The sequence below is a fragment of the Coenobita brevimanus genome, chromosome 29, assembly GCF_032717465.1.
Source record: "Coenobita brevimanus isolate Jiangsu-jjx chromosome 29, ASM3271746v2, whole genome shotgun sequence".
NCBI lineage: Eukaryota > Metazoa > Arthropoda > Malacostraca > Decapoda > Coenobitidae > Coenobita > Coenobita brevimanus.
This window is the reverse complement of record NC_136982.1, coordinates 35,627,564-35,653,808: the sequence shown is the minus strand read 5'-3', so window position 1 is coordinate 35,653,808 and position 26,245 is coordinate 35,627,564. Positions and strand designations below refer to the sequence as shown.

Here is a 26,245-nt window from a genome sequence, read left to right as displayed (position 1 = left end):
AGAATAACTGCAACAGTGAGTGTGGACCTCACTCATACACTGGAATGACACGGACGGGACTATCGAGGAGCCTCACCTGTCACCTACTGTAGAGTGGAATAATCAAGAACCAATACGCCAACCACCACAACTCCCACCTGACGCGATGAGACCTGGATGAGAACACCAAAATCATCGACAGAGAACAAGACCCTCGCCGTCTCTTGTTTCTAGAGGCAATCTACATATCACAAAAGAACCTACAATAAACACACAAGTCGAAGATTTCCAAATCTTTCCGTCATCAAAACGCCACATAGGCTTAGCCAATGAAGTAGCCAATGAATGATCAGATTAGCTGATCAGCTCCGCACACTCGTCTTCCCCTGATCCACCTGGCTCGTATATAAGCAGCCACCCTTGACAGAACCATCAGATCCAGCCTGAAGATGTAACAAAAGTGTTCCAAAACGTCGGTGCCCTTTGGGGAACTCCTGAAGGAACTCCAAGAAAATCACCGAAAAATTGTAGGGCAAATAGTAACCGTACATTAGAAAATCAATAAAGGAGAATGTACCGTAGCTTTCAACCTCGTATGCCTCCAAGAAAATATCCTGCCTGGCTACACCAACACTCTATATATATATATATATATATATATATATATATATATATATATATATATATATATAAAGGGATTAAGGGGATTGAAAATTCTCACAACTGCCTAAAAAGCACTTTATATCTACGGACTATATTTACCTTGCGGGCTCCTCTATTTCATTTTTTTTTTTTTTTTTTTTTAAAATTTATTTCCAATGTGGGTTGATCTAATGGTGCTGGTGGATGGAAAAGTGTCTTTAGAAATTATACTAACCTCACCTATCACATAATATAATATGGAGAGGACAAGGTGTTCTGGTGAGGGATGACCGCCATTTGTTGTTGCCCATGACGATACAATACGATATGTATACAACACATTATAGTATGTTGGTTTAGTTAGATGAGGTTTGTTTAATAATATAAAAAAGAACAATCATCATCATCATCACACCAACCCACATGGGATAACAATGGTTTTTAAAGTACAGCTCAAAAATGGAGTAAGGAAAAAAAAAAAAACGCTCTCAAAGATAAGCCCTTAAGTAAACACTGCCTCGACCTACCTGCGCAAACTTTACTTTCTAAAGATTTTATGCTTAGCCTAAATGTATTCTAAATAAGCCCATACTGCCTCTATCTCCTATTGATTATCACCAAAACTATTATTACTAGATCATCCATGCATATTAAGAGCATTATTACATAGAATGGAGCTTGTATGTACAAAATGCAGTTGATTAATATGTGAAATGTGAAATGTAATAATAATGTATATCGTCTTCATTATATCGGCGCTTGTTTTTAGTCATAAATGGTGAAAAAATTAAAATAACTGATTACCAGGCTGCCTATGATAAACATGATCGAATAATGCAGGAAATAAGTACGGCAAATGCACGTCTTGTACTCTGAGAGTTTTCAGTATTAAGGAAAACTGGTGAAACAATGAACTCAACATGAATCTTATTCTCAGTTCGGGCAAAGACTGAGCAGTTTCAATACGCCATATCTATCAGCCCTGCCACCCTAAAGTTGTATTCAAGACTGCAGCAACAAAAAAAACACCAAACACTTCATAAATATAAATTAATATCATTGTAACAAAATACGAAAAATAGAACGATCTGTTATAACTTATATAGGCTTGTTTATCGTTAAAATGCTTAGAATAGTTATAAATCCGACTCAGTACCAGCGCACCATTAAATCCAACTATGATATTACCGGTACTTATCCATGGTAACTGTTAACTGTAATACAAAAATACTGTTGTAGGTCAAAGGTACATCAAGGGAATCATCTAAATAATCGAAATAATCTAAGATATTTTTCTTACTGAAGAGCGGTATGACAAAATCGCTGGTTGATGCTTGGCAAATCATGAAGTTAGAGTATCAGCTGAGGGGCTGCGGGGTCGATGAAGAACCCAAAACACTTTAAGTATTTTCAGGTTAATACACAAGTGTGTGTGTGTGTGTGTGTGTGTGTGTGTGTGTGTGTGTGTATATATATATATATATATATATATATATATATATATATATATATATATATATATATATATATATATATATATATATATATTTATATATATATATATATATATATATATATATATATATATATATATATATATATATATATATATATTGTCACGATAATTTTTATCGACTACAGAGAACCACAAAGTCAACTACCCGACAAACTCGAGGCGTTACGGAACATCAAATCCAGCTTTTCTGTATGGCTCTCAAGCGTCTGTGGAATTCACAGTCGAGGTACGGGCCTCTCCAGTGTGAGAAACGAATGATACACAAACAATCATTAATATTCGAACTATTTACAAACATGAAAAATATATAGTCAAGACAGCAAAGAAAGTTAAAGCTGAATATACACAACATTAAACGAGAAGCAAATGAAAAAAAAAAAGTTTATACGACTGTGGTTTAGTGAAAGTGAGCTGAGATGCGGGTGAGGGTGAGGGTGTGCAGTGCGGTGACCCAACACAGCCTACACGGTGTACTCCTCCACTCTTGTGTTGTGGTGAGGGAAGGAGCAAAAGTGAGGTCAGGCGGGGTCACTGCAGTTTAAAAATAGACATTAAGAATGAACCAAGGTGTGGCCTGACATGACAGTACTGGACAGGAACTAAAGACTCTAGTGTACCGCTAGTACTCTAACTAACTAGGGTAGTCTTGAATGGAAGTTTTCCGGCGGGTTCAAATATCAGTGGGGAGGAGAGGAGCATGCCGCCGGGGGCTAAACACCGAATCATTTTGCAATTCATTCATCTCAACAGTATCATGAAGTCAAATCCTTGTCTCAATGGATAATGGTGGTCTTTTATCAAAATATGATGAAATAACATTAAATTTACAAAAAATATTTCATGCATGGAGAGTGTTGCTCCTCACAAGCAAAAATAAAATTTGTTACTGTGGAGAGCACCACCATGAAACTGCGAGGGGGATGTCTTGACTTCAGCGCAGTCACGATGAGGGAGTCTAGGTATGTGGGGTTCCAAGAGTATACCAAGAAGGGTTGAAAATAAATATAAAATGGAATTGATAAATAGAAAAACGTTAAAATTCAATAAAAAATATCAAGAAAAGCTGACCAGAATTTGTTCTGGCAAGAAAGGGGAGGAATTTAGTGGGTAAGGGTGACGGACCCCAGGAAAGCTTCCACGCGACCATCAGTCTCGCAATTCGCAAGACTTGTATAAAGAGCTAGGCTTACCAGCTGCAGCACCGCCCACAGGTCCGGTCCCAACCAGTGATGGACACAGAAAAAAAAAAGGACGTGGGGTGAAGGGACACAAAAGAGAGTCAGTCAAAGTGAGGGCCGAGTCTTCCAATTTTTTGTTTTATTAGTGTCCCTTCATTCTCGACAGTGTATTGATTCATATTTCTTTCTTTGGGTGTGATTACAGCGTCCCGTAATAAAACGTACTTGACATAGTTAAGGGGTCAAAGAGATCCACAGCTTGGACGGGCCATATATCCTGACTGAATATGTGCGGAGCTCCTACCAAAAGCTAGAGTCCCGCATATCTCAACAAGGCCACAGATGCGCCTCAACTATGTATGTCCTGACCGTTCCAAGCTGATATAAAAGGGGAAGCCATAGTTCGGGAGAAATTAAAGTTTGTGTGAGCTATTGTTGGCAGTGAAATAATGTATTGGTGACTCAACGTGTTGGTATTCTGAATAAGATTGTTCTGGTATTAGTAACACTACCTAAGAACTACTCTTTATTATGCGTGCGAATGAAAACTCAGGTGTCCATCTGAAGGTGTATCTGTGGGTTTCTAATTGTCCCTCAATCAGGTAACGATTTTATATTCCATTCTTGCTAACTCATGACTATCTCATTAAGCTTTGGATAGACTTTTCGAACTTCTGTGGTCAGGTATGGCCTCCATTAACCCCTTCACTACTAGAGGCCTCCCACGAAGCGGTATCAAATCGTCTCCTTGGTAGCAAGAATAAGAAAAATACATTACAGAATTGAAGGAGTTTAGTCTTAATCCAATCTCGTCATAGTGTTGGTGCTGATTGTGTTGTGGTCATTGTTATGGTTCATTTTCCTCAATTGCAGTGGTCAGAGGGAAGGTACAGTGTACGACCAATACACTGAAGGTGAATGAGGCAAGACAGTTAGGCAGGACCGATACGTAGTCCAGTGGGTCGTATTCTAAATGTGGATTTGGAGATTTCGAACACCTCTTCCTTGACGAGTTATTATACGCATTACATTTCAATATTCTCTTGTATGCTACTGACGTAAAGTCCGTCGATATTAACACGACACAACATAAAAGAGAATGTTAAGTGTAATATGCAAATAAATTGCAAAGGAAGAGGTGCTACGAAGCCTCTAGTAACTATGTTGTGTACTCTGCCGGTTTGTGCTGAAGACGCCACATCAGTGCTAAACAGTGTTAGGTTGGGACGGCACACTATGTCAAGGCTTAACAACATAGCAATATTATGGTACAGTAACTTCTGACATTGTTTTAGGCTTACGGTCTTAATCACTGCCAATAAAACATGAATACCATAGCTTATAACACTGAGACCAGAGGTGACACACACACACACACACACAATATATTATTTATATATATTTATATATATATATATATATATATATATATATATATATATATATATATATATATATATATATATATATATATATATATATATATATACATATATATATAAAATACTAACTCCTAGAACATCAAATACATATACAATTACATATATAACAATAATAACAAATTTAACATAAATATACATATATAAAACCATACCGGTATAATATATATATATATATATATATATATATATATATATATATATATATGGATTAGATAGTCAATGGTTTATTTGCAAATAATTTTATGCCACACTTCTGCGTGAACACCCTGGGCTGCCCACACAATCACTACTATAAGAAAATGCAATGATGAGAACTATTCTATTTTAGCTTCACCAATTTTTTTTACTAAAGGATCTTTAGGCTACTTCCCTGGGGTAGATCTAATAATATATGACTACTTATATGAATAAATAAAAAAGGAATGTCTTGGGAGGTAAAATACACCGAGACACGAATACAACATTTAGGCATCCATAATGTATACGTACATGCAGATACTGACACACACAGATGTATACATACTGGTGTGTGTGTGTGTGTGTGTGTGTGTGTGTGTGTGTGTGTGTGTGTGTGTGTGTGTGTGTGTGTGTGTGTGTGTGTGTGTGTGTGTGTGTGTGTGTGTGTGTGTGTGTGTGTGTGTGTGTGTGTGTGTGTGTGTGTGTGTGTGTGTGTGTGTGTGTGTGTGTGTGTGTGTGTGTGTGTGTGTGTGTGTGTGTGTGTGTGTGTGTGTGTGTGTGTGTGTGTGTGTGTGTGTGTGTGTGTGTGTGTGTGTGTGTGTGTGTGTGTGTGTGTGTGTGTGTGTGTGTGTGTGTGTGTGTGTGTGTGTGTGTGTGTGTGTGTGTGTGTGTGTGTGTGTGTGTGTGTGTGTGTGTGTGTGTGTGTGTGTGTGTGTGTGTGTCATGTGGTAAATCGGGGGAGTGAAGCGCGTGTGGTGTGTGGCGAGATAGGTGTGCTCTTGATCTGGGTGGTGGGGAGGAGTGGTATGGTGGTGAGTGGGCTCGTGGTAGGGAGTAGTGTGGTAAATTGTTGTGTGGACAGAAAGACAGTTTAGTGGGAATTGCGGTGTGAAGGGGAGTGGTGTGGTAGTGTGGTATGACGTGGAGGTGTGGTATGACGTGGAGGTGTGGTATGACGTGGAGGTGTGGTATGACGTGGAGGTGTGGTATGACGTGGAGGTGTGGTGGGGAGTTGTGTGATGGGGAGAGCCCGTTGGAGAAGATGCAAATGTAATGGAGTGGAGTATGGAGATGGAAGGAAGTAATGAGCAAAGAAACTATGATGGGAAGAGGAGTATGCATGGAAGCCCAGAAACGACTACGACAATTTACCACGGGAAATGACAGTGTTCAGGTCAGTGTTGGTGACTACCCAATCATACTTTAGTTACCAGTTAACCGGATAAGTACAACCAGCCATTCCTACACTCAGTTAGCTATACTGTCACATAACTAAGAAGCAGCCAGACCAATATAGCACCAGGAACTAGCTACGCATTAGGAATGCCACTAACAGACACGGTACAGGAAAAATAACACAAGCAAACAGGCCCAATCGTTCCTCTCTGGGCAAGACGAGACTCAAACATTTCACTTGACCACAAGGATACACTGTTTGGCTATACTCGAGCGCCACTCTCTGCAGATGACTGATTTCTCTAATATATTTTTCTCTTGTAACTGATGTTTCAAACTTGTTACCGACGCAAGGGAGCCCAAATCAGTACTGTCCTTGTAGTCTATGTGTGCTTAAACCCCTTCAACCCCAGGACGTCTATTTTTTTTTTATCCTATTCTGACTTTCGAATAGACTATTTGATGCAGTTTAGGGGAGACCTCTTGTAATGAAGGGATTCATGAATGCTCTATCTAACCCCTCCAGTTCACAAAATCCCTCCAGGATAAGATCGTCTGGAAATCCCCCCTCCCCCTAAAAAAAAAAAAAAAATGACGCCCTCGTGCTGAAAAGGTTAGTAATTTTCTTCAACTAACTTGGGTGGAGTATAAAATCTACGATCTTCATATCTAGCCTGTGCTGACTGCATCAGTATACAGCCAAGCAGAGCTGACCTAGTATAATCAAAAATTCCCCTTCAATCCAATGATGTGGTTCCCCTTTATTTTTTTTTGTTCAACTGAGGCTTTTACTCAACTTGGCAGCAAAACTGGAAGGGTTAAATATTGACTTCATTAATAGCTTCATGTACGAGGCGCTTCTAAGCTAAGAAAAATAATCTGGTAGCTGCAAGAATAAACTATCAATGACACCGGACTGAAGGGGATATTGTCCCTAACTTCCCATGCAAATAACTCCATATCAGTCATGCTCTGTATAGACTAATGGTTATTTTACTTCATAATGCAGCTCAGCCAGTGGCTATATTACTACAAGGTATGTGCCTGTTACAGCAGTTGACTAATGAAAGCAAAAAGATTCATTTTTATTTTTTTTAGTTAATAGGATAAATATATTTACCTTTAAACAGGGGCCGATTTCTGTACTACCGTTCGTGATAGGTTTCAGGTTTGATTACATTTCCAATATTTACTGATCACCGTTACAACATTTCTGCAACTTTCTGTAAAACAGTATTGACAAACAATTCCATTTCGTGTATATCTTATCCATATTATTTTACTTTTTAACACTGCTGGCAGGCCTTCAAAAGGCCACGGCGTAGCGTAACGATTCTAAATAAGAATAAACCCTGGGACGGAACCCTGAAAAGGCAACACCGAAAGTGGCCAAAGTTCTGCAGATTCCTTGACTTAAACCTTCTGACAAGTTCTGCCAACAAAGGCTGACAATGCCAAACGTTTCTGGCCACGTATTTTCCTCAGCTACTTCCCATTTTTTCCAATAATCTGACCATTAGGTACGACCGGACAATACGTAGCTGTAATATTCAAAGGCCGTTAGTGATGAAAACGGTGGGATAGATAAGTGAAGATTTCCATTGTAATCACACTTCAAGGTTGGCACTTTCTCTGGACGGGGATTTCACATAAGGACTGTGTACGTCCCAATCGTCTACTGTACTGGCAATAAACGCAAACAACATTTTCTGTGAAGAGCAGACAAAAAGTTGGTTCAGTTCCAGAACTTCAGTAACATTAATATACAGAATTACTGTACCTGGGATTCATCTGGATGGTACAGAAAATTGCTACGGTTACAGGAAGATTCTTTTTTTTACATCCACATTTGCTGACAATATTCCTCCTCTTCTTTCTATTCTTCATTGCCAGTAGCTAACTACAGATTGTTCGAGGAGAAAGAGAGGTACAAACGTCAGAAAAAAGGCGAAGAAAAAATAAGGTAAAATGAGGAGGAGGCCACCATGTACTATACCCAGTTTTTTTTTTTTTTATTATTATTAAGGCGAAGATGCACTGGATAGGTTGGTGACGATTGACTAAATGCAACATGTCTGAATAACATTTACTAACCCAAATTTCCCCACCAGATATATGTTGTCAATTAATAATGAAGAGATAATAAAGTAACGTTGCATTCAGCCAGTCATCACCAATCTGTCAAGTGCATCTTCGCCTCGATAAAAAAAAAAACTGAGTATAATTTATGATCATTTTTCTGTGAAAGCCAGATGGAGTAGGATGGGATGAAACTGGTGACAACAGAACCTGGACATATTCTACTGCATGACATTGATGATGGCTGTATACGACTGTAATGATGAATGCAAAAATAAGATGATACAAGAGTGGCTAATGAGATCAAGCTGTGACACAACAAGGGCGAGTGGATCAATCGAGTGGGGTAAAGCGGCAAAGTAAAAGAATTAAATCATAAGAAGAAAAGACAAGAGAGAGATTTAGGAGAAATACTCTGAATACCGTTTACAACGTCTTTGGTTCATCTCTTATTGAGTTCCATTTAAAGTAAAAAATGGGGAAGCTATGGGCTATGATGAACAACAAACTTATTATCCTTAATGTTTCCAAAAGAAAAGTTAACTTCGATGTAAGGGTTTCATTAGCAATGGACTGCACACTTTTTCCTTATGCGGAAAAGCAAAAGAACTCGTTCAACTTAAGCTCAAGGAACAAGGCACAGTTCAAAGTGTACCGCGGCAAACTTCTTTATAGAAGTAATCGTCCGTACGTCTAGTGGGTTTTCGCGTGTTATCCTTTCCTGTGTTCTTTGGAATCTTATTCTTTTTATCCGTGTAACTAAACTCCTACGGTGCAATAAAGGACACTGGTGAAATGCGACTAAAACATATAATACAAAGTCATACCAAGACGAGCACGCACATAGTGGTTCGCTGTGCAGGGCTGTGAGGTGAGACTCTGCGGTGTCGATGCATGCAATTGCCAGTGACGACAGACGCACTAATGGTGGAAAGTGTGAGGGACTTGGCACATTCAGGCTGGGATAGGGCATAGGGACTTATTCTAGGTGGCACTGTGGGCTACGCAACACATCTTCCTTACTCCTTATTCTGCATACTGCACCTAAACACTTTTGTATGTCCTCGGCAATTTACTTTGCACACTGCACCTCAACATTCTCTTTTATGTTCTTTAAACCGTTTTCATATAGGCACAGCTTGCAGCAGGAATATTCAAGAGGATAAAAATGTGCAATGTGCAGAATAAATTGCTGAAGAAAATGTGTTACGTCTCCAGAGTCACTTATAGAATGCAATCCTGTATGTCCGATTCCGATCTCGGTGTAAACTCCTTAGGGTGTGGAAAACTAGAGGCTCGGTGCAACAAAGTGTATGCGCGCACAGACACAAACACACAAATTAAAAATAATAATAATAATAATAATAATAACAACAACAGAATTGCGCAATTGTAATGATTTTTTTACAGTGCATGTGAAGCAACTCAAAATGGTAACATCCAGTCATGTATTTTTTCTTCTTTTTCTTCCAAACTCTTTTTACCTTCAGATGGTTTTATTCAACTTGCAACTTTTTCATTATAAAAATCTCTCAAGCTAAATAAAACCGTCTGGAGAAAGCAAAGGCCTACATATATATATATATATATATATATATATATATATATATATATATATATAACAACTGAGGTGGTAAATGAATGATCTGAAACAAAAGGTCGGGTTAACATGTAACTCAAAGATATCCATCTATATAATTAGAAAAACACGTGCAGCTACATCCGTGAAAACAGAAAATAAAAATCACACACCCTCAAGGCAACGAAATTATGCAAAACGTTAATGGAGAGTAACGGAAGACCGTTTGAGAAGCAGAATGCACGCAAGCACCAGGCATGACAACAATGAGAAGAGTAACAAGAGAGTGAGAAAACGATAATAACGGAAGGTGAATTTAAAAGAAAAACTGTTTAAAACACATCTGCTCATCAAAATCTGTTCACCACGTCTCAGTCCCATGCCTTCTTGGATACGTTAATACCGGGTAGTTCGTATATAACACCCCTTTTGCACTCTATTCACTCCAACACCAGACTGAGCAGTCCCCTCAACGCATGACACTGTCATGCAAGGTTCTAGTGGAGTGCTATTTACGACCACCCTGTATATAATCAGCCCATCTTTAGCCTAAGCAAACTTTAATCTGCCTGGTCAAGCTTCCGTCTGCCCAGTCAAGCCTTCCCTCCAAATCGAAAAACATCTATGTCTGCCATTTATCTGCTCTCTTCTCTCTTTCTTACTTGTTTTCATAGTTGATATGTACATTCTAACCATTAACAATTCATGTCAGACCGCCCCATTTAGTCTATATGATCTGCTAAAATGTTAACAATGAAAAGGCAAGTCACGGAGAGAGAACAGAACACAAAAATGTAGCTCAGATTATGCTGATATAAAATGGATACAATCTAGGGGAAAAACACTTCAAAGCCGAATAGAAGTGTGAATAACAAGGGGAAAAAATAATACGCAAATCCTTATAACTGGAGACAAAAAATTAATAGATATCATCTCAAACTCAGGGCACAACAGACTCCAATGGGTCAGTACGGAGACACAGGCAAGACCAGGTCAGATTAAGGTAACCCCGGGATACGTATTCTCATTACCTTAGTACCGTAGGCTTTCTTACATCTCTTCAATAACAGTTCACTTATTGATATGATATGCTCTCATTCTGTTGTATGTTATTTATACAAGCCTTAGCGATATCTAACGAATAAATCACACACATGCGAAAAGCTTGATATCACTGTAGCATGTAATGCATACAAGCCTTGCCGACAACTAAAATGTGCAGAAAATAAGAGATTAGTATGGTATCATTCCATTGTATATTTATGCAATGCTTATCGATATCTATGATGGACATATATAACACAAGAGTCTAGCAAGTTACCATTTTCTTGTGTTATTTATGCAGTCAACATCCATACACAATATGAATAAAAACCAAACTAAAGAACAGTACGTTATAATTTTCTTCTGTTATAATTTTCTTGTATGTCATTTATGAATGCACAGCATAAAGAGAATAGCACGTTAAAAGTATGCTGAATAAACTGCTAAGGAAGAGGTGCTAGAAAGCCTCCTACATCACAGTGAATACGATCCCAGGGCAAACTAATGGAGGACAAGCGATGGGAATAACATCTGAGAGGGGGAATGGGAAGGGACAGGGGCAGGAGAACGGTAAGAGGGTGGGGCAAGGTAAGGGTAAGGGTACAGGGCAGGGCGAAGCGATGCCTTACCAAGTCCTGCGCCAGTGGTGTCTTGTCCTCTTCCGGCAAGTGCTCCTCCAGCGCCAACACGATGCAGTTGGCGATGATGGTGAGAAGCACAGCATATTCGAAAGGAGTGTGGACGACAGTTAAGGAAAATCTGGCTTGGATTAGTCACAACTGGAAAACAAATTGTAGGTAAAGTCACACGTAGGACTACTGAATTAAAAAAAAAAAAAATAACAGGCTATACTGTTATATAGAGTGATTAAAAAAAACTGGCTTGGAGTAGATAAAGTCACACATACTGATTTACTAGAAAAATAACATGGCCTAGGGGAGATAGTCACAAATACTAATTACCTAGAAAAAATGTTGTCTTGGAGAACATGTACTTATTACATGGGTAAAACCTAGGCTTGGAGGAGATAAAGTTAAGTGTACTGCTTATCTGAAAAAGTAATACCTGGAAATCGTCACATATACTGATTATTAAAAAAAAAAAAAAAATTGGCTTGGAGGAGATGGTCACATGGAATGCTATACTGCAAATAAGCTGTAATCTGGATGGACTAGGAGACTTCGTTCCACGATTCTCTTGGCGATTTATCACACTGTTTACATCTTAACGTTCTTTTTATGCAAATTTATACCGTGTTCGTACCACAGTTTATATAACTGACATAAACAGGACGTTGGGTGTAAGGTATAGAACAATTCACTGAGGACGATGTGCTAAGAAATCTACAATGCCACTTTACAATACGGGTCAGTAACACAAGCACAGCAGCATGGGGAAAGCCGTCGTTAGTATAAAAACGTCAGCAGCAGCAACATCCCGAATCATTTTTCCCCCCTTAACGACTTTGACACAGAGACGTCTTTTCACTGTTGTATTGTTTTTATTATTATTATTATTATTATTATTATTATTATTATCATCATCATCATTTTTACTATTTTCATTGGTAAACATACGCTTTGTCTGAGGCAGTAGAAAGACCCTACCAATTCAATTCATAGTCCTCCAGTTTGTTTTCTGTATTTTTCTGAGGGTAAAGGTACGCTTTACTTGAAGCTGTAGAAGGACCTTAACAATTCAATTCATATTCCTCAAGTTTGTTTTCTGTATATTTCTGACTATTTTCAGGATGGCTAAATTAACTTCTCCTGCAAAAAGATCTTCCATTGCTTTTATCATCCCCTTCCTTATGCCGTACCGCTGTTTGTTTACAGCGTAGTAGAAAACTCTTACTCAAAATACTGAAAAGTGGATTTCGTTTCCCAACTTCCCAGCTGGATGCTAGGTTGGGTTGGGTTAGGTTAGATTAGATTAAATTATTAAGTACAGTTAAGCTAGATTAGGTTAGGTTTGGTTAAACACTTAGGTTAGGACAGTTCCTTCCGCCCCTTCCACTGGATAAATCAAACGAGTTGAGACAGCGGAACATAGCTAAAAACAATGGGGTAAACAAATTTCTCATAAAACGTTTATTTACCACCTCAGAAATAATAAAAAAAAATATAACAGACTATCAGGAATAAGAACTGATCTGGTAAGGTGCTTCTACTGCCCCAAATAAAGCGAATGTCAACATGGTGACATGTAGAGGTGTATGGAATGTAGGAGCACTACTGGGCCTTGGGAGCAGGCTGTGAAGCCTATGCCCTGAGTCGGACACAAAAAAACAATTATTATTATTATTATTATCATCTGACGATTATATTCAGCTTAGAGGGCACCTCCTGTAGTGAAATGATACACATTGTTACATCTACAGAGTACAACACACACACACACACACACACACACACACACACACACACACACACACACACACACACACACACTTCAAACCGGTGACGGATTTTAAAATGTTGTTCTTGCTCCCTACTGACGATATTAATCGACCTTTGGATGGATTTTTAGGAACGAGCTTTTTTACTGACGGGCTTAATGACGGCGGCACCTCACTCCTCCAGTTTTAAAAGTCTTAAGATGAATTCAAATCGTCTGGAGTTAGCTACAATAAAATACGTCAACGGAAGGAAGAGGCTAATGGACACAGCATGTAACCCTTTCACTACGAGAAAGGAGTTTCTCTAAGAGTAATGTAATCCTCTGACAACAGCAATAAATAAATAAAGATAAATACAAACAGTATAGTACCGGGGGGTACAAAATCACTCCAATCCAATTTTTCAATTTTTCTTTGCCCTTCACCATCTCTCTCTCTCTCTCTCTCTCTCTCTCTCTCTCTCCGTGCCCCAATGTTTACAACCTTAATATCAGTGACAATAAAGTCTAGGGAACAAGCCAAGCGCCACACACCTCAACATAACCTCCTCCTCAGTCACCTCTCTCTCTCTCTCTCTCTCTCTTCGTCCATCATCAGCCACTTTTTCTCTCACTATAACATCCATATTCTCTGCTCCATTATCTGTATCTGTATTTGCCACATCCTCTATTTCTATTCCTCCACGTTCATTATCATCATCATCATCATCATCTGCTTCTTTATTTGCCTCATCCTCTATTTCTCTTCCTCCATCATCACCATCATCATCATCATAATTATATCTCCTTCCCGTTTCCCTGATTATTACCTATCACACACTCTCCAATGCTATACCGGTATTTTCTTTCCCTTCAGTGTTCACCCCAACCACTCCCTCTTTCTTTTCCTCAGCCTAACCCCTTCAGTCAGAGAATGTCAATTTATTTTTCCTGCCGCCAGACGATTTTATTCAGCTTAGGACAGCACTATAGGAGTGAGGGAATGGGGACTTTCCAGCTCCTTCCAACTCTCAATTTCAGCAATACAACTGTTCTTTTCTCTTTTTCTTTACTTTCATAACTCCATCCTAACACCAAAAACTTATTCAAAATTTTCCACGTCACCCTAGCAAAATTCTTCCCCAGTTCCATCTCGTCCCCACCATGCACTCGCTCCACTGCCAAAATTTTAGCAAAGTTTTTCAAGCATTTGATGATGATCCAAGATGTCTAACCTTTCTGTATCACTGCTGGCTAGAATGTAATGTGGGATGCAGGCTGATCCCACCCAACAATTACAGACAGTCCATAATGACCGTCATTATTAGATGCTTGTTAACACCTTCGCGAACATATTTCTAACAACACAGTCCCTTCATTTCTATTACCACTGCTACTCCTCACCTCCACTACTGTCTTCCATACCTACACCTTTAACCTGGAACCCCCACCCCTCTCCCCACCCACCCACCCTCATCTTCCCCCACCTCCATCTACGTCCCCACATTTTTCTCTCATATCTAATTTGCCTCGGCCTCCTCTCCTCCTGCAATTTCCTTCCGCCACATTTCTCCCGCATTATTCTCGTATCACTTTCTGTATTCTGTCTACGTACTTTCTCTCTCTCTCTCTCTCTCTCTAAGGGAAGTTACGCTCGTTTAGTCGCTTGTTATGACCAGTAACTCGTAGCCGGATGATATATTGAACAAAGGGCGTGCTGAGCGTGGGCGTGGGGGAGGGTTGTGGGATGTGGGTGTAGGGGATGAGATGTGGGTCCGAGGTGTGGGTGTCGGGTAAGCGTGTGAGTGTGGAGTTTGGGTGGGGGTTTGGAGTGTACGTGTAGGTGTGGAGTGTGGCTGTGGGTGTGAAGTATGGGTGTGGGTGTGAAGTATGGGTGTGGGTATGAGTGTGGGTGTTGATGATGGAAACTATTAATTTCGTGAGGTGGTGGTGGTGGTGTGCGTGTAGGTATGGTGGTGTGTGTGTGGGTATGGTGGTGTGGGACTGGGTGTAGAGTGGGTGTGGGGGTATCTGGTAGTGTGGCATGATCTACCGAGGCTGTGTGGGGTGCAGAATGAAATAGTGTGTTGATCTGTGGCGTAGTGTGGTGTGGTGTGTTGGTGTGTGGCGCAGTGTGGGTGTGGGTGTGTGTGGCAGTGTGGTGGTGTGTGTGGCTTAGTGTGGTGGTGTGTGTGGCGCAGTAAGGTGGTGTGTGGGATAGTGTGATGGTGTGTGGCTTAGTGTAGTGGTATGTAGTGTAGTGCTGTGTGGTGTGTGTGGCGTAGTGCGGGTGTGTGTGGCGCAATGTGGTGATGTGTGTGGCGCAGTGTGATGGTGTGTGGCTTAGTGTGGTGGTATGTAGTGTAGTGTGGTGTGTGTGGCGTAGTGTGGTGTGTGTGGCGTAGTGCGGTGGTGTGTGGCGTAGTGCGGTGGTGTGTAGTGTAGTGCAGAGGTGTGTGGCGTAGTGCGGTGGTGTGTGGGTTAATGTGGTGGTGTGTGGTGCAGTGTGGTGGTGTGTAGTGGTGTGTGGTTTAGGTGGTGGTGTGTGGCATACGAGCAGGCCGCTGGTGTGTGGTATAAGCTGGTGGTGTGTAGCATAGGACAGTAGTGTACAATATGGAGTACTACTGTATGTTGGTGTGTTGCAGTGAGGCGTAACGTGGTGTGGTGGTGTGTGGTGGGGCAGTAAGGCTCTGCACTGCACCACACATGCCACTCACACACTGCAACGGAGGACGAGGCGGGAAGAGGGAGTAATAGAAACATCGGAGAGACGAGGTGGGTAAGAAAAGGAAATGAGAAGATAGGACACTATACAACACACACACACACACACACACACACACACACACACACACACACACACACACACACACATACACACACACACAATTTCTAAAAAGAGTACATAACTGACGATATTAATGTTAAATATAAAAACGAATAACACTCATATCCAAGATTAAATAAAAACCACAGAAGCTCCACCAACTAACACACGAAGGAAGCAAACACCACCGATGAAATATGCAGACCCGAAAATCCATTAGGCTACAAGGAAACAACAAAGAACAACAAACCAACGAAATAGCTGCGAATGAGAGAGAGAGAGAGAGAGAGAGAGAGAGAGAGAGAGAGAGAGAGAGAGAGAGAGAGAGAGAGAGAGAGAGAGAGAGAAATATGGAAGGTGAAGAAACAAAAATTGTTGGATTAACAAAAAGGGGAGAGAGTAATTATTTTCTTCCACCTCTATTCCTCTTCTATCTTTGTCTTTCTTTCAATCAATTCCTTAGTGGACTCTCTCTCTCTCTCTCTCTCTCTCTCTCTCTCTCTCTCTCTCTCTCTCTCTCTCTCTCATGCGAGACTTCCGGGACCTGATGGAATAAGAGATTTGGGTCCGAGGAGAGAAAGCTTTTGACGAGGCGCTCTCTCTCTCTCTCTCTCTCATATCCTCTGTGCCTGACGTCAGGGGAAACAATGGAAGGAAGAGAGACAGATGGGTGGGAGGACAATAAGGCAGAAATAGAGGACAGAGAAAGAGGAAAAATAGCGACAGGGATAAAACCGAGGCAATGGGGCAATATCAGGACAAAAAAAGGAAAAATGAGGAAAATGATGAAAGATACGGGAAAATAAAGAATAATATAAAGTTTGACAAAGAAAAAGAGGAGAAAAGAAGAGGAAAACAGGAGGGAGAGACAAGATGAAAACTGGTGAAAGTGCGACATGAAGAAGACTATAACAGGAAAATTATGAGGAAAATAAAGGAAAACACAAAGGAAACGCCAACGAGAAGGGGAGGAAGAGGAGAGGGAGGGAAGAGGAAATGCAACAAGGAAAATGGGGAAAGGGGAAGAGGGAAAATGCCAATAACAGGGAATAATATGATGTGAAGACGACAGAGGTATAAACGAAGAGAAATACGGAGAGAAGTAAAGGAGAAAGATAAGAATGAAAATGCTGGAAAAGTATGGAAATAAGGGATTTATAAACCACAGACGCGAATATAAAGAGGGAGAGAGAGAGAGAGAGAGAGAGAGAGAGAGAGAGAGAGAGAAACGAAGAGAAGAGGACAGGAGAAGACACGAGAAGCCGAGAGAGGAGAAAAGAGAAGCGAAGTGCTGAGAAAAGGAAAGAGAGGAGGAGAAGAGAAGAGAGATGAGAAAACAGAAGAGAAAGGAATAGAAGTGGAAAAAGACAGGAAAAGATGTGGAGAAGGCAAGATGGGAAGAGAAAAGAAGTCATGTGACAGAAAAAAGAAGAATGAGAAAAAAAAAAAAGGGAAGAGAAGACAGAAGTGGAAAGGAGAAAAGAAGAGGAAAGAGAACGGAACAGAAAAAGAGACGAGAGGATAAGAGAGGAGAGGAGAGAAATAATTATGAAAGTTTGAGAAAGTATGAAGGCAGGGGACTAAATGGGAAGGAAAGGAACGAGATAGAGAACGAGAGGCGAGGGGGAGAAGTAAGCGGAACTTTGAGTGGAAAAATTGAGAATGATGGCGAGCTGCAGGCAGGGGAGAGAAACATAAAGGCGAAGTTGTGGAAACTGAATGAGGGAGGGAGGAAAGTAGTGAGGGAGGCGGTAAGGGAGGACAGCAGGCAGGTAGGGAGGTAGGACAGCAGGCAGGTAGGGAGGGAGGACAGCAGGTAGGTAGGGAGGAAGGACAGCAGTAGGTAGGGAGGGAAGACAGCAGGTAAGTTGGGAGGGAAGACAGCAGGTAAGTTGGGAGGGAGGCCAGCAAATGGGTAGGTAGGGAGGGAGGGAGGGGGGACAGCAGGTAGGTAGGGAGGGAAGACAGCAGGTAAGTTGGGAGGGAAGACAGCAGGTAAGTTGGGAGGGAGGCCAGCAAATGGGTAGGTAGGGAGGGAGGGAGGGGGGACAGCAGGTAGGTAGGGAGGGAGAGGGAAGTTGGAGGAAAGTAGTGAGGAAGGAAGGTAGGGAGAAAAGCAGGTTGGCGGGGAGGGAGAGGGAAGTTGGGTGGTAGGAAGATAGTGAAGTAGGATGAAAGGAAACTAGGGAAGTAGGCTGGTACAGAGGAAGCCAGGAAGGAAGGGAATAAAAAAAAAAATATGATAAAGCATGTACGGAAGGAGGGAGTGAAGAAGATAAGGAAGGAAGGAAGGAATGAAGGAAAGGCAAAGGGAAAGAATAAAGGAAGGAGGGGAGGTGGGGAAGGTTGCAAGGAGGGAGAGCGGATGAAAAAGGAAGGCAGAGAGCGAGGGGGGATGAAGGAAGGAAGAAAGGAAGGAAGGATGGATGGATGGATGGATGGATGGATGGATGGATGGATGGAAGGAAGGAAGAAGGAAGGGAGTGAATCATTAATAATGGATTAATTAAATGAATGAAATAGGACTGATTAATAGCATGAGAACATATAAAATTATAAAATAAGAGACTCGTGATAAAGAAGTTAAACCATTATATAAGATATGATCGGTCCGTAACTCTCTCTTTCATTACCTGGTGGGCGACATTTTCCTTCACACAGAAATAATTGACTACTGGACATCCCATCTGCGTTTCAAGAATGTGACGTGATGGAAAAACGAAATTAAATGGAGAGAGAGAAAGAGAGAGAGAGAGAGAGAGAGAGAGAGAGAGAGAGAGAGAGAGAGAGAGACGGGGGGAATGACACATTCCGAGAAGCACATTAACTTTACAGAGTTTTGCGGTAACTCCAAAGGTAACTCAGTTCCGGGAAACGGCGCGCACACGAACACACACACACACACACCTGGGCCGTAATTTCTGGGGGGGGGGGGGGGGTTAGGGGGGCTATAGCCCCCCAACATTTTCTGTATTTTAATGTCAAAACTTCAACCAAGATTGAGGGCTTATAAGGCTGAACTTGAAAATAAAAAGGAAAAAAAAAAACTGAGTAATTTTGTTGAAAATTCAAACAAATCTACGTGTGTCTGATCGAATATTTCTAAATCTGATCCAAACTCGTCATAAAACTAACTCGTACTAGTACTCAGATATTGATTATTTTATCATATCCAAAAGAATAAAGGCAGGGTGGTATATTTCAACCTGAATCCTACCCTACCACAGGCGTGAAACAACAGTCTTGGTAAAGGTGCAACATAGTGCAACAAAAATGCGAAATGGCCAAATTATTAAACTAAGTCACAATTTGAGTTCAAAGTTCAGACTGGCAGAAAGTGCAGCCTTTTATTTAAACACCCACCTCCATCACTAAACATACGCCGACATGCCAAATTAAACATCAGCTTTCAGGCAGAATCAAACTAAAAAATATCGGATGGTCAGCAAATGTAAGCGTTGCGATTTAATTTTAAGTTCGTAGTACGGAGATACATACAGTTGACGTAGCCCCCTCAAAATTCTGTTGACAATTACGGGCCTGCACACACACACACACACACACACACACACACACACACACACACACACACACACACACACCGCTCGCTGGTGCAGTGGTAACGTTCTCGCTTGCCAACTGGTGGACGGGAGTTCGCGCCTCGCTCAGGTTGCGAAAAGTTTCACTGACGAAGTGGGGGTCCCCTTGAGCAAGGGGACGGGTGTGTGCGTGTGTGAAGGTCACAGCCTTGCCCTTAGATCGGACTATATGAGCTCTCAGCTCCCTTCCGGGAGGGTAAAAGCTGACGATCACGACCATCAAGTGATCCTGACAGACCCGGTGAATTACACACACACACACACACACACACACACACACACACACACACAGGCAAAAACAAGCAGTCAAACAAACAGCAACCAAGAGTGGTGGTGCCGGAGGAAAGATATCGACCGGGTTATGAAAGAGTAACACCCGGAAATGACTGTGTGTGTGTGTGTGTGTGAGAGAGGGGGGGGAGAGAATGAAATGTGGGTGGCTTTGACCGTAGACTTTATTCGCACCACCACCGTAATCTTTACCACTTGCATCTGGCGACTTATTCTTGCCTATATTCTTGCCATTTATCGCCAGAGAGATGTCTCAGTCGATAAATAAAGGCTATATCTAACCTCTCCAATCTGACTATAACTATAATCGTCTGAATATAACAAGAATAAGTCACTTCTTTCACATGCTAAGATCAATCCCCAGTCGCACCCAAGATTAAATTTTGTAGGAAGACGAAGAGACATGGAAAGCCTACATACTCCTTGTTTCTTGTCCTTCCTGCAAAGCTATACAAAGAACGACCCTGTTTCTCTCTACTAAAAATGTGTTTGTAGGACGGGCACAAACGGGAAAATTGCAGACTCTCCTTGTTCCCGGGACAAAGCACAAAGACGAGCAAGAAATGATGGAGAGAGAGAGAGAGAGAGAGAGAGAGAGAGAGAGAGAGAGAATCAACCCCTGGACACTATGCAATACTTTACCCCCTCAGCTCTTAAGAAATATTGGATTCCTGCTATCTACGTACGCTTGTATTTCGCTTTGAGGAGAGATTTCACAATGGAGGGTGGTTAATGAAGAGCGTTTGTGGCCTCTTCACCTCTAGACGCTTCCCTAAAGACAGGTAAAATCGTTTAGAGGAAGCAGGGACTGTATAGTGGTGTGGTAGTGGAATGCAAAGGGTGTGGTGGTGATGGTGGCGATGGTAGTGGGGACGCAATGGTACTGTGGTGGTGGTGTAGTGGTACTGTGGTTTTGGAGGTCAAGTGGTACTGTGGTGGTGATTGTGTAGCCTAGTGGTACTGTGGTGATGATGGTGTAGCCTAGTGGTACTGTGGTGATGATGGTGTAGCCTAGTGGTACTGTGGTGGTGATGGTGTAGCCTAGTGGTACTGTGGTGATGATGGTGTAGCCTAGTGGTACTGTGGTGATGATGGTGTAGCCTAGTGGTACTGTGGTGGTGGTGGTGGTGGTGTAGTGGTACTGTGGTTGTGAAGGTGTAGTGGTACTGTGGTTGTGGAGGTGTAGTGGTATTGTGGTTGTGGAGGAGTAGTGGCACTGTGATGGTGGTGGTGGTGGTGTAGGTGTAGTGGTACTGTGGTGTAGGTGTAGTGGTACTGTGGTGGTGGTGTAGTGGTACTGTGGTGGTGGTGTAGTGGTACTGTGGTGGTGGTGTAGTGGTACTGTGGTGGTGGTGTAGTGGTACTGTGGTGGTGGTGTAGTGGTACTGTGGTGGAGGTGTAGTGGTACTGTGGTGGTGGTGTAGTGGTACTGTGGTGGTGGTGTAGTGGTACTGTGGTGGTGATGTAGTGATACTGAGGTGGTGATGTAGTGGTGCTGTGGTGGTGGTGTAGTGGTACTGTAATGGTGGTGGTGGAGGTGTAATGGTATTGTGGTGGTGGTGAGGTGGTACTGTGGTGGTGGCGAGGTGGTACTGTGGTGGTGGTGCAGTGGTACTGTGGTGGTGGTGGAGTATAATGGTACTGTGATGGTGGCGGTGGTAGTATAATGGTACTATGATGATGATGATGATGATGGTAGTATAATGGTACTATGATGATGATGATGATGGTGGTATGGTGCTGGTGGTGGTGATGGTGTAGTCGTACTGTGGTGGTCGTGGTGCAGTAGTACTGAGGTAGTAGTGGTGGTGATGTAGTGGTACTGTGGTTGTGGTGGTGGAGGAGAGGCACGGTATGTGGTAGTATGATACTGTAGTGGTAATATGGTGGTGCTGTCGTGTTAGTGTGGTGGTGAAGCAGTAGAGGAGAGGCACTGGTGGTGGTGGTGAGGTAGTGTGTGTTGTGTTATGACGATGTGATGGTGGTGGTGAGGCAGGGTGAAGTAGTGTGTGGTGGTGATTTAAGTGTATGAGGTAACACGGTACGTGGTGGTGAGGCAGTGTGTGGTGATGGGGCAGTGAGGTAATGGGTGGTGATGTGGTGTTGAACAGTGAGGTAGTGTGCGGTGACGTGGTGGTGGTGGGACAGTAAGTTTGTGTGTGGTGATGGTGGGGCGGTATGTGAGGTAGTGTGTGGTGATGTGGTGGTGGTGGGGGAATGTGTCAGGTAGTGTATGTTGATGTGGTGGTGGTGGGGCAGTGTGTGAGGTAGTGTGTGTGGCAGTGTGGCAGTATGTCGTCACCTTCGCCCCGGTTTATTGATTTTTGCTACCAGGCTTTGTGTGTGTGTGTGTGTGTGTGTGTGTGTGTAACCACCCACACACACACACACACACACACACACAAACCCTACACTTACAATAACGACTCTCCTTTTCTCACAACACTAGGTCATATTCTCCAATGCCCTTCTCGAGAATAATACCATAATTTACTCTCTCTCTCTCTCTCTCTCTCTCACTAATGCCCCCATCATGCTCCTTCGTCCCCCGATTTGTCCCTTTCGTCCCCTAGTTGAGGACGAGACGTGAGAGCAGCCGAGCATGTAGGGTGTGAGGCAGGTCAGGATTCACATTTTCCTCTGCCCAATTTCCACGCTAACTCACCGTCCACTTTCCACACCCATCCACTCTCCACACTAACCCAATGTCAACATTCGTCAGTCTTCCATATTAACCTGGCTTCACACGATCTCATCGTCTACATTCGTCCTCCTCCGCACTCATCCATATACAAATTCGATCACCTATCCACACGCCTATCCAAGCACATCATCCATCTTCCAAATACCCACCCCATCGCACTCTTCCACATTCATCCATCTTCCTGCTACCCAAACTGTATTACCAATGTTTAGAATCAATGAACCTCGCTGGAAAGCCTATGCTATACGATAATTGTAAAAATTATGTTCTGTTGGTTAAAATATTATGTCGTTAATTACTGAAAGGGACAATGGAAGAGAATTTACAATGCACAACCGTAAATGTATTCTTACTGAAAATGGAAGCTGTATAGCTAGTATCCTTCTTAGTCATTAATATAACCAAAATGGGAGCGAACCACTGGTACCATTCTCTGACGTATGCTTACTATCTGACAGCCTGAAATTTAGATGGTCCAATAGGTTCCAGAACCTCTAAAATATCTAGTCTCCATATCCTTTATACATAAAAGGCACACATCCTGCAGGACACTCATACAACCTTCTACAGTACATTCACGAAAACACGAAGAAGCATTTGCAAGCGAAAGTTATAAATGAAGCTCACTGATATCACGTCTACCTGCTCATATCCCTCACGGTTAAAAGAAATGTTACCGTCAAGGAATAACCTGCGGTATTTCTTTCATATGGGGCCTAATTGTACTTAATAGTTTTTGTTTTGAAAACTATAAAGGAAAGGTATATACATGTATGTTTGTATGATCGGAAAGTAATTTCATTGGGCACTACAGCTTGCATTTTTATCTTTTACAAAAGTTTTAATAATTTAACTGAAACTTCAGACTTGCAAGGAAATCCTTTTCCATGATTCCTGTTTCGTTATAGGGGACTGAGAATGGAATACTCACGATCAAAAAAAAAAAAAAAAAAAAAAAAAAAAAAAAAATCTTGCTTACGCTGGCCTGTCTTTTCTCATCACAAAACTGAGTTTTGTACGTAGCAAGTTTACTACAGTGTATGTATGTATGCTCGCGCACCTGCGTGCATGAGCGCGCGCAAACGCACGCACGAGGGCACACACACACACACACACACACACACACACACACACACACACACACACGGGAACACCTCAGCAAGAAAGAGAGTAGGCTAGCTATTCTTAGCTTTCATCTTGCCGCTACTGGACTATTCATCCAGAGTAGGGCAGAACTCTTGAAGTCAGCGGGTTAATAAAAATCTATACCTAATCTCTCTAGTTCGAAAAATCCCTCCAAATCTGAATATAATTGTATAAGGTTAAAATGACAAAACATAAAATAAGTCATGGTAGTCAAAATAGTAATCATTTCACTCTAACAACATATTTTCATTCTTGCTCCCTTAAGACTATTTTTTATTAATTTTTGAGGAGACTATAATTTATAGTCCATTTACCTGACCTTGGCGGAGATTTTCGTCCTTTCGCTGCCGATTTTAGCAGCTCACTGACAGACCACGACGATATCACAGCTCTACATCTTTTCCCACAGCACTTCCATGTGACTAGCATCATATTCTAGTGTCCATCTCTTGCTATAGCTTAGGACTTATGATGAAGGGAAGACAATTTTACGCCTGGTTAAAGTGAACAGAATAGAAAGGTAAAACAGAGTCACCATTTACCCAAACACTACAAGACCTCTTTCCTAAGTTGAATAAAGAAATCGTCTAATCTATATACCTATCTCTCTTCAGACGCCTTAATCCCGGCAGCGGTAGTCATAAACAAAATCCCCTCTGTCACACTGTCCTCTGCGAACAGTCTGCCATCCCTCCAACTCATACATCAGCCTCTCATAACCCTCTCCACTCCAACCTTGTATCTCATCCTTGGTCTCCCCCTTCCCTTCACCCCGTCTATTATCTCTCTACCCAATCACACCTTCTATAGTCGGATTCCCGCCTGTTTGCGGCGGGGGTGTGGCCTGCACCTGTGGGCAATGGTGCCACGTTTCCCCAACTTGCAATGTGAAACGGAAGCTATTTATGTACAAGGCATCATAAATTCGATAAATTCAGATGAATAAAACTTACACTTGTGTATTTTGATGGATGAATCAACAGTAATCTTATTATGCATAAAATATTTATACAGTAACACAGAAACATGGCACACATATTGTACAGTGTTGCTAAAAGATATTGTAGTCACTTTTAATGGTTTTTAGCGTAGTTTTAGGGTGGGTAATAATATTACAGTTATGGATATAATAGAATGAGCCTGAAAAAAGAAGAAATATGCCAATATCCAAAGTAAAAGAAATAATTCATATAATTCTTGTGAGTGGCAATACACATCCATCTGGCCTAAAATAAATGTCCCAAGAGAGAATGAGGAGATTCAATGTCCCAAGAGAGAGAGAGAGAGAGAGAGAGAGAGAGAGAGAGAGAGAGAGAGAGAGGCATGCATTGAATGCATTGTCGGCATCACTAAATATAACAAAACCAAATTAACAAATGAAAGCACAATTATAAATAACTTATAAAAAGAATCAAAAGTACTCAGGGTGGCTCACATTTCCCGCCAGGAGAGAGAGAGAGAGAGAGAGAGAGAGAGAGAGAGGTCTGTCACTGCCTTCTTTGTAATCATTTGTTCCTTTGTACATACTGCACACACTGATATACATTGTTCCTATTGATGCACATATATCTATACACGTAATTTCTCTCTCTCTCTCTCTCTCTCTCTCTCTCTCTCTCTCTCTTCTAATACTGACCACGTGGTAGGTGAATCCAGCCCCTTCCCCTTCCCTCCCTTCTTAATCCCTCCTGGGTGTCTCAGGTCAAATCCCCCTTCACACTTCCCCTCCCCCCAGGACCACCACCCCAACACCCCCACATCCACACTCCCACCCACACCTACACCCACACCCCACTACGTCGGGGTGTATGAATCAGTAACGTAACAAACCTCTCAGCAGACAGTAACTTTGACACTCCATCTACTACTAAATATAACAAAACCAAATTAACAAATGAAAGCACAATTAAAAATAACTTATAAAAGAATCAAAAGTACTCAGGGTGGCTCATTTCCCGCCAGGAGAGAGAGAGAGAGAGAGAGAGATAACGGTATAGAAAACGTGGCAACACTGTACACAGGTGCGAGCTACACCACAGCCGCAAACGTGCGCGAGTCCTACTATAGTCGTCGACCTACCCTTCCCCTCCCCACCTCTCTCATTCCTTTCCTCCCCATCCCGCAATCTCATCCTCGGTCTCCTCTCCTCGTCCCCCTCTACCTCAAGATAAAAAATAAAAAGTAAGTTATTGGGTGAAGATACTGAGGCCAGAATACGGTGAAGGAATCCAATGGGCATCTTCCTGGAAACCCTGAATATCAACTGCAAGGGGAAATATAATCTTCTTAGGACTCCGCGTTGCAGAGAAATGTCCTTGGATCCACACACACACACACACACACACACACACACACACACACACACACACACACACACACACACACACAATCTCTCTCTCTCTCTCTCTCTCTCTCAGGAGTAGCGTAATACTTTCCAATCGGGGTTAATGAATGGCCAACTTAAACCAAAAGCACTCAACAGTCCAG

At 41.9% G+C, this 26,245-nt stretch overlaps 1 protein-coding gene across 1 annotated transcript in view; it reads right to left on the bottom strand.

Annotated features, from left to right (window-relative positions):
• Positions 1 to 26,245, bottom strand: part of cac (calcium voltage-gated channel subunit cacophony) — a 2,326,612-nt gene that overhangs the window by 2,009,977 nt on the left and 290,390 nt on the right. Inside the window, exon 3 of the mRNA XM_080268748.1 lies at positions 11,442 to 11,547. Coding sequence (XP_080124874.1) covers positions 11,442 to 11,547 — 106 coding nt within the window. The remainder of the gene's footprint in view (positions 1 to 11,441; positions 11,548 to 26,245) is intronic.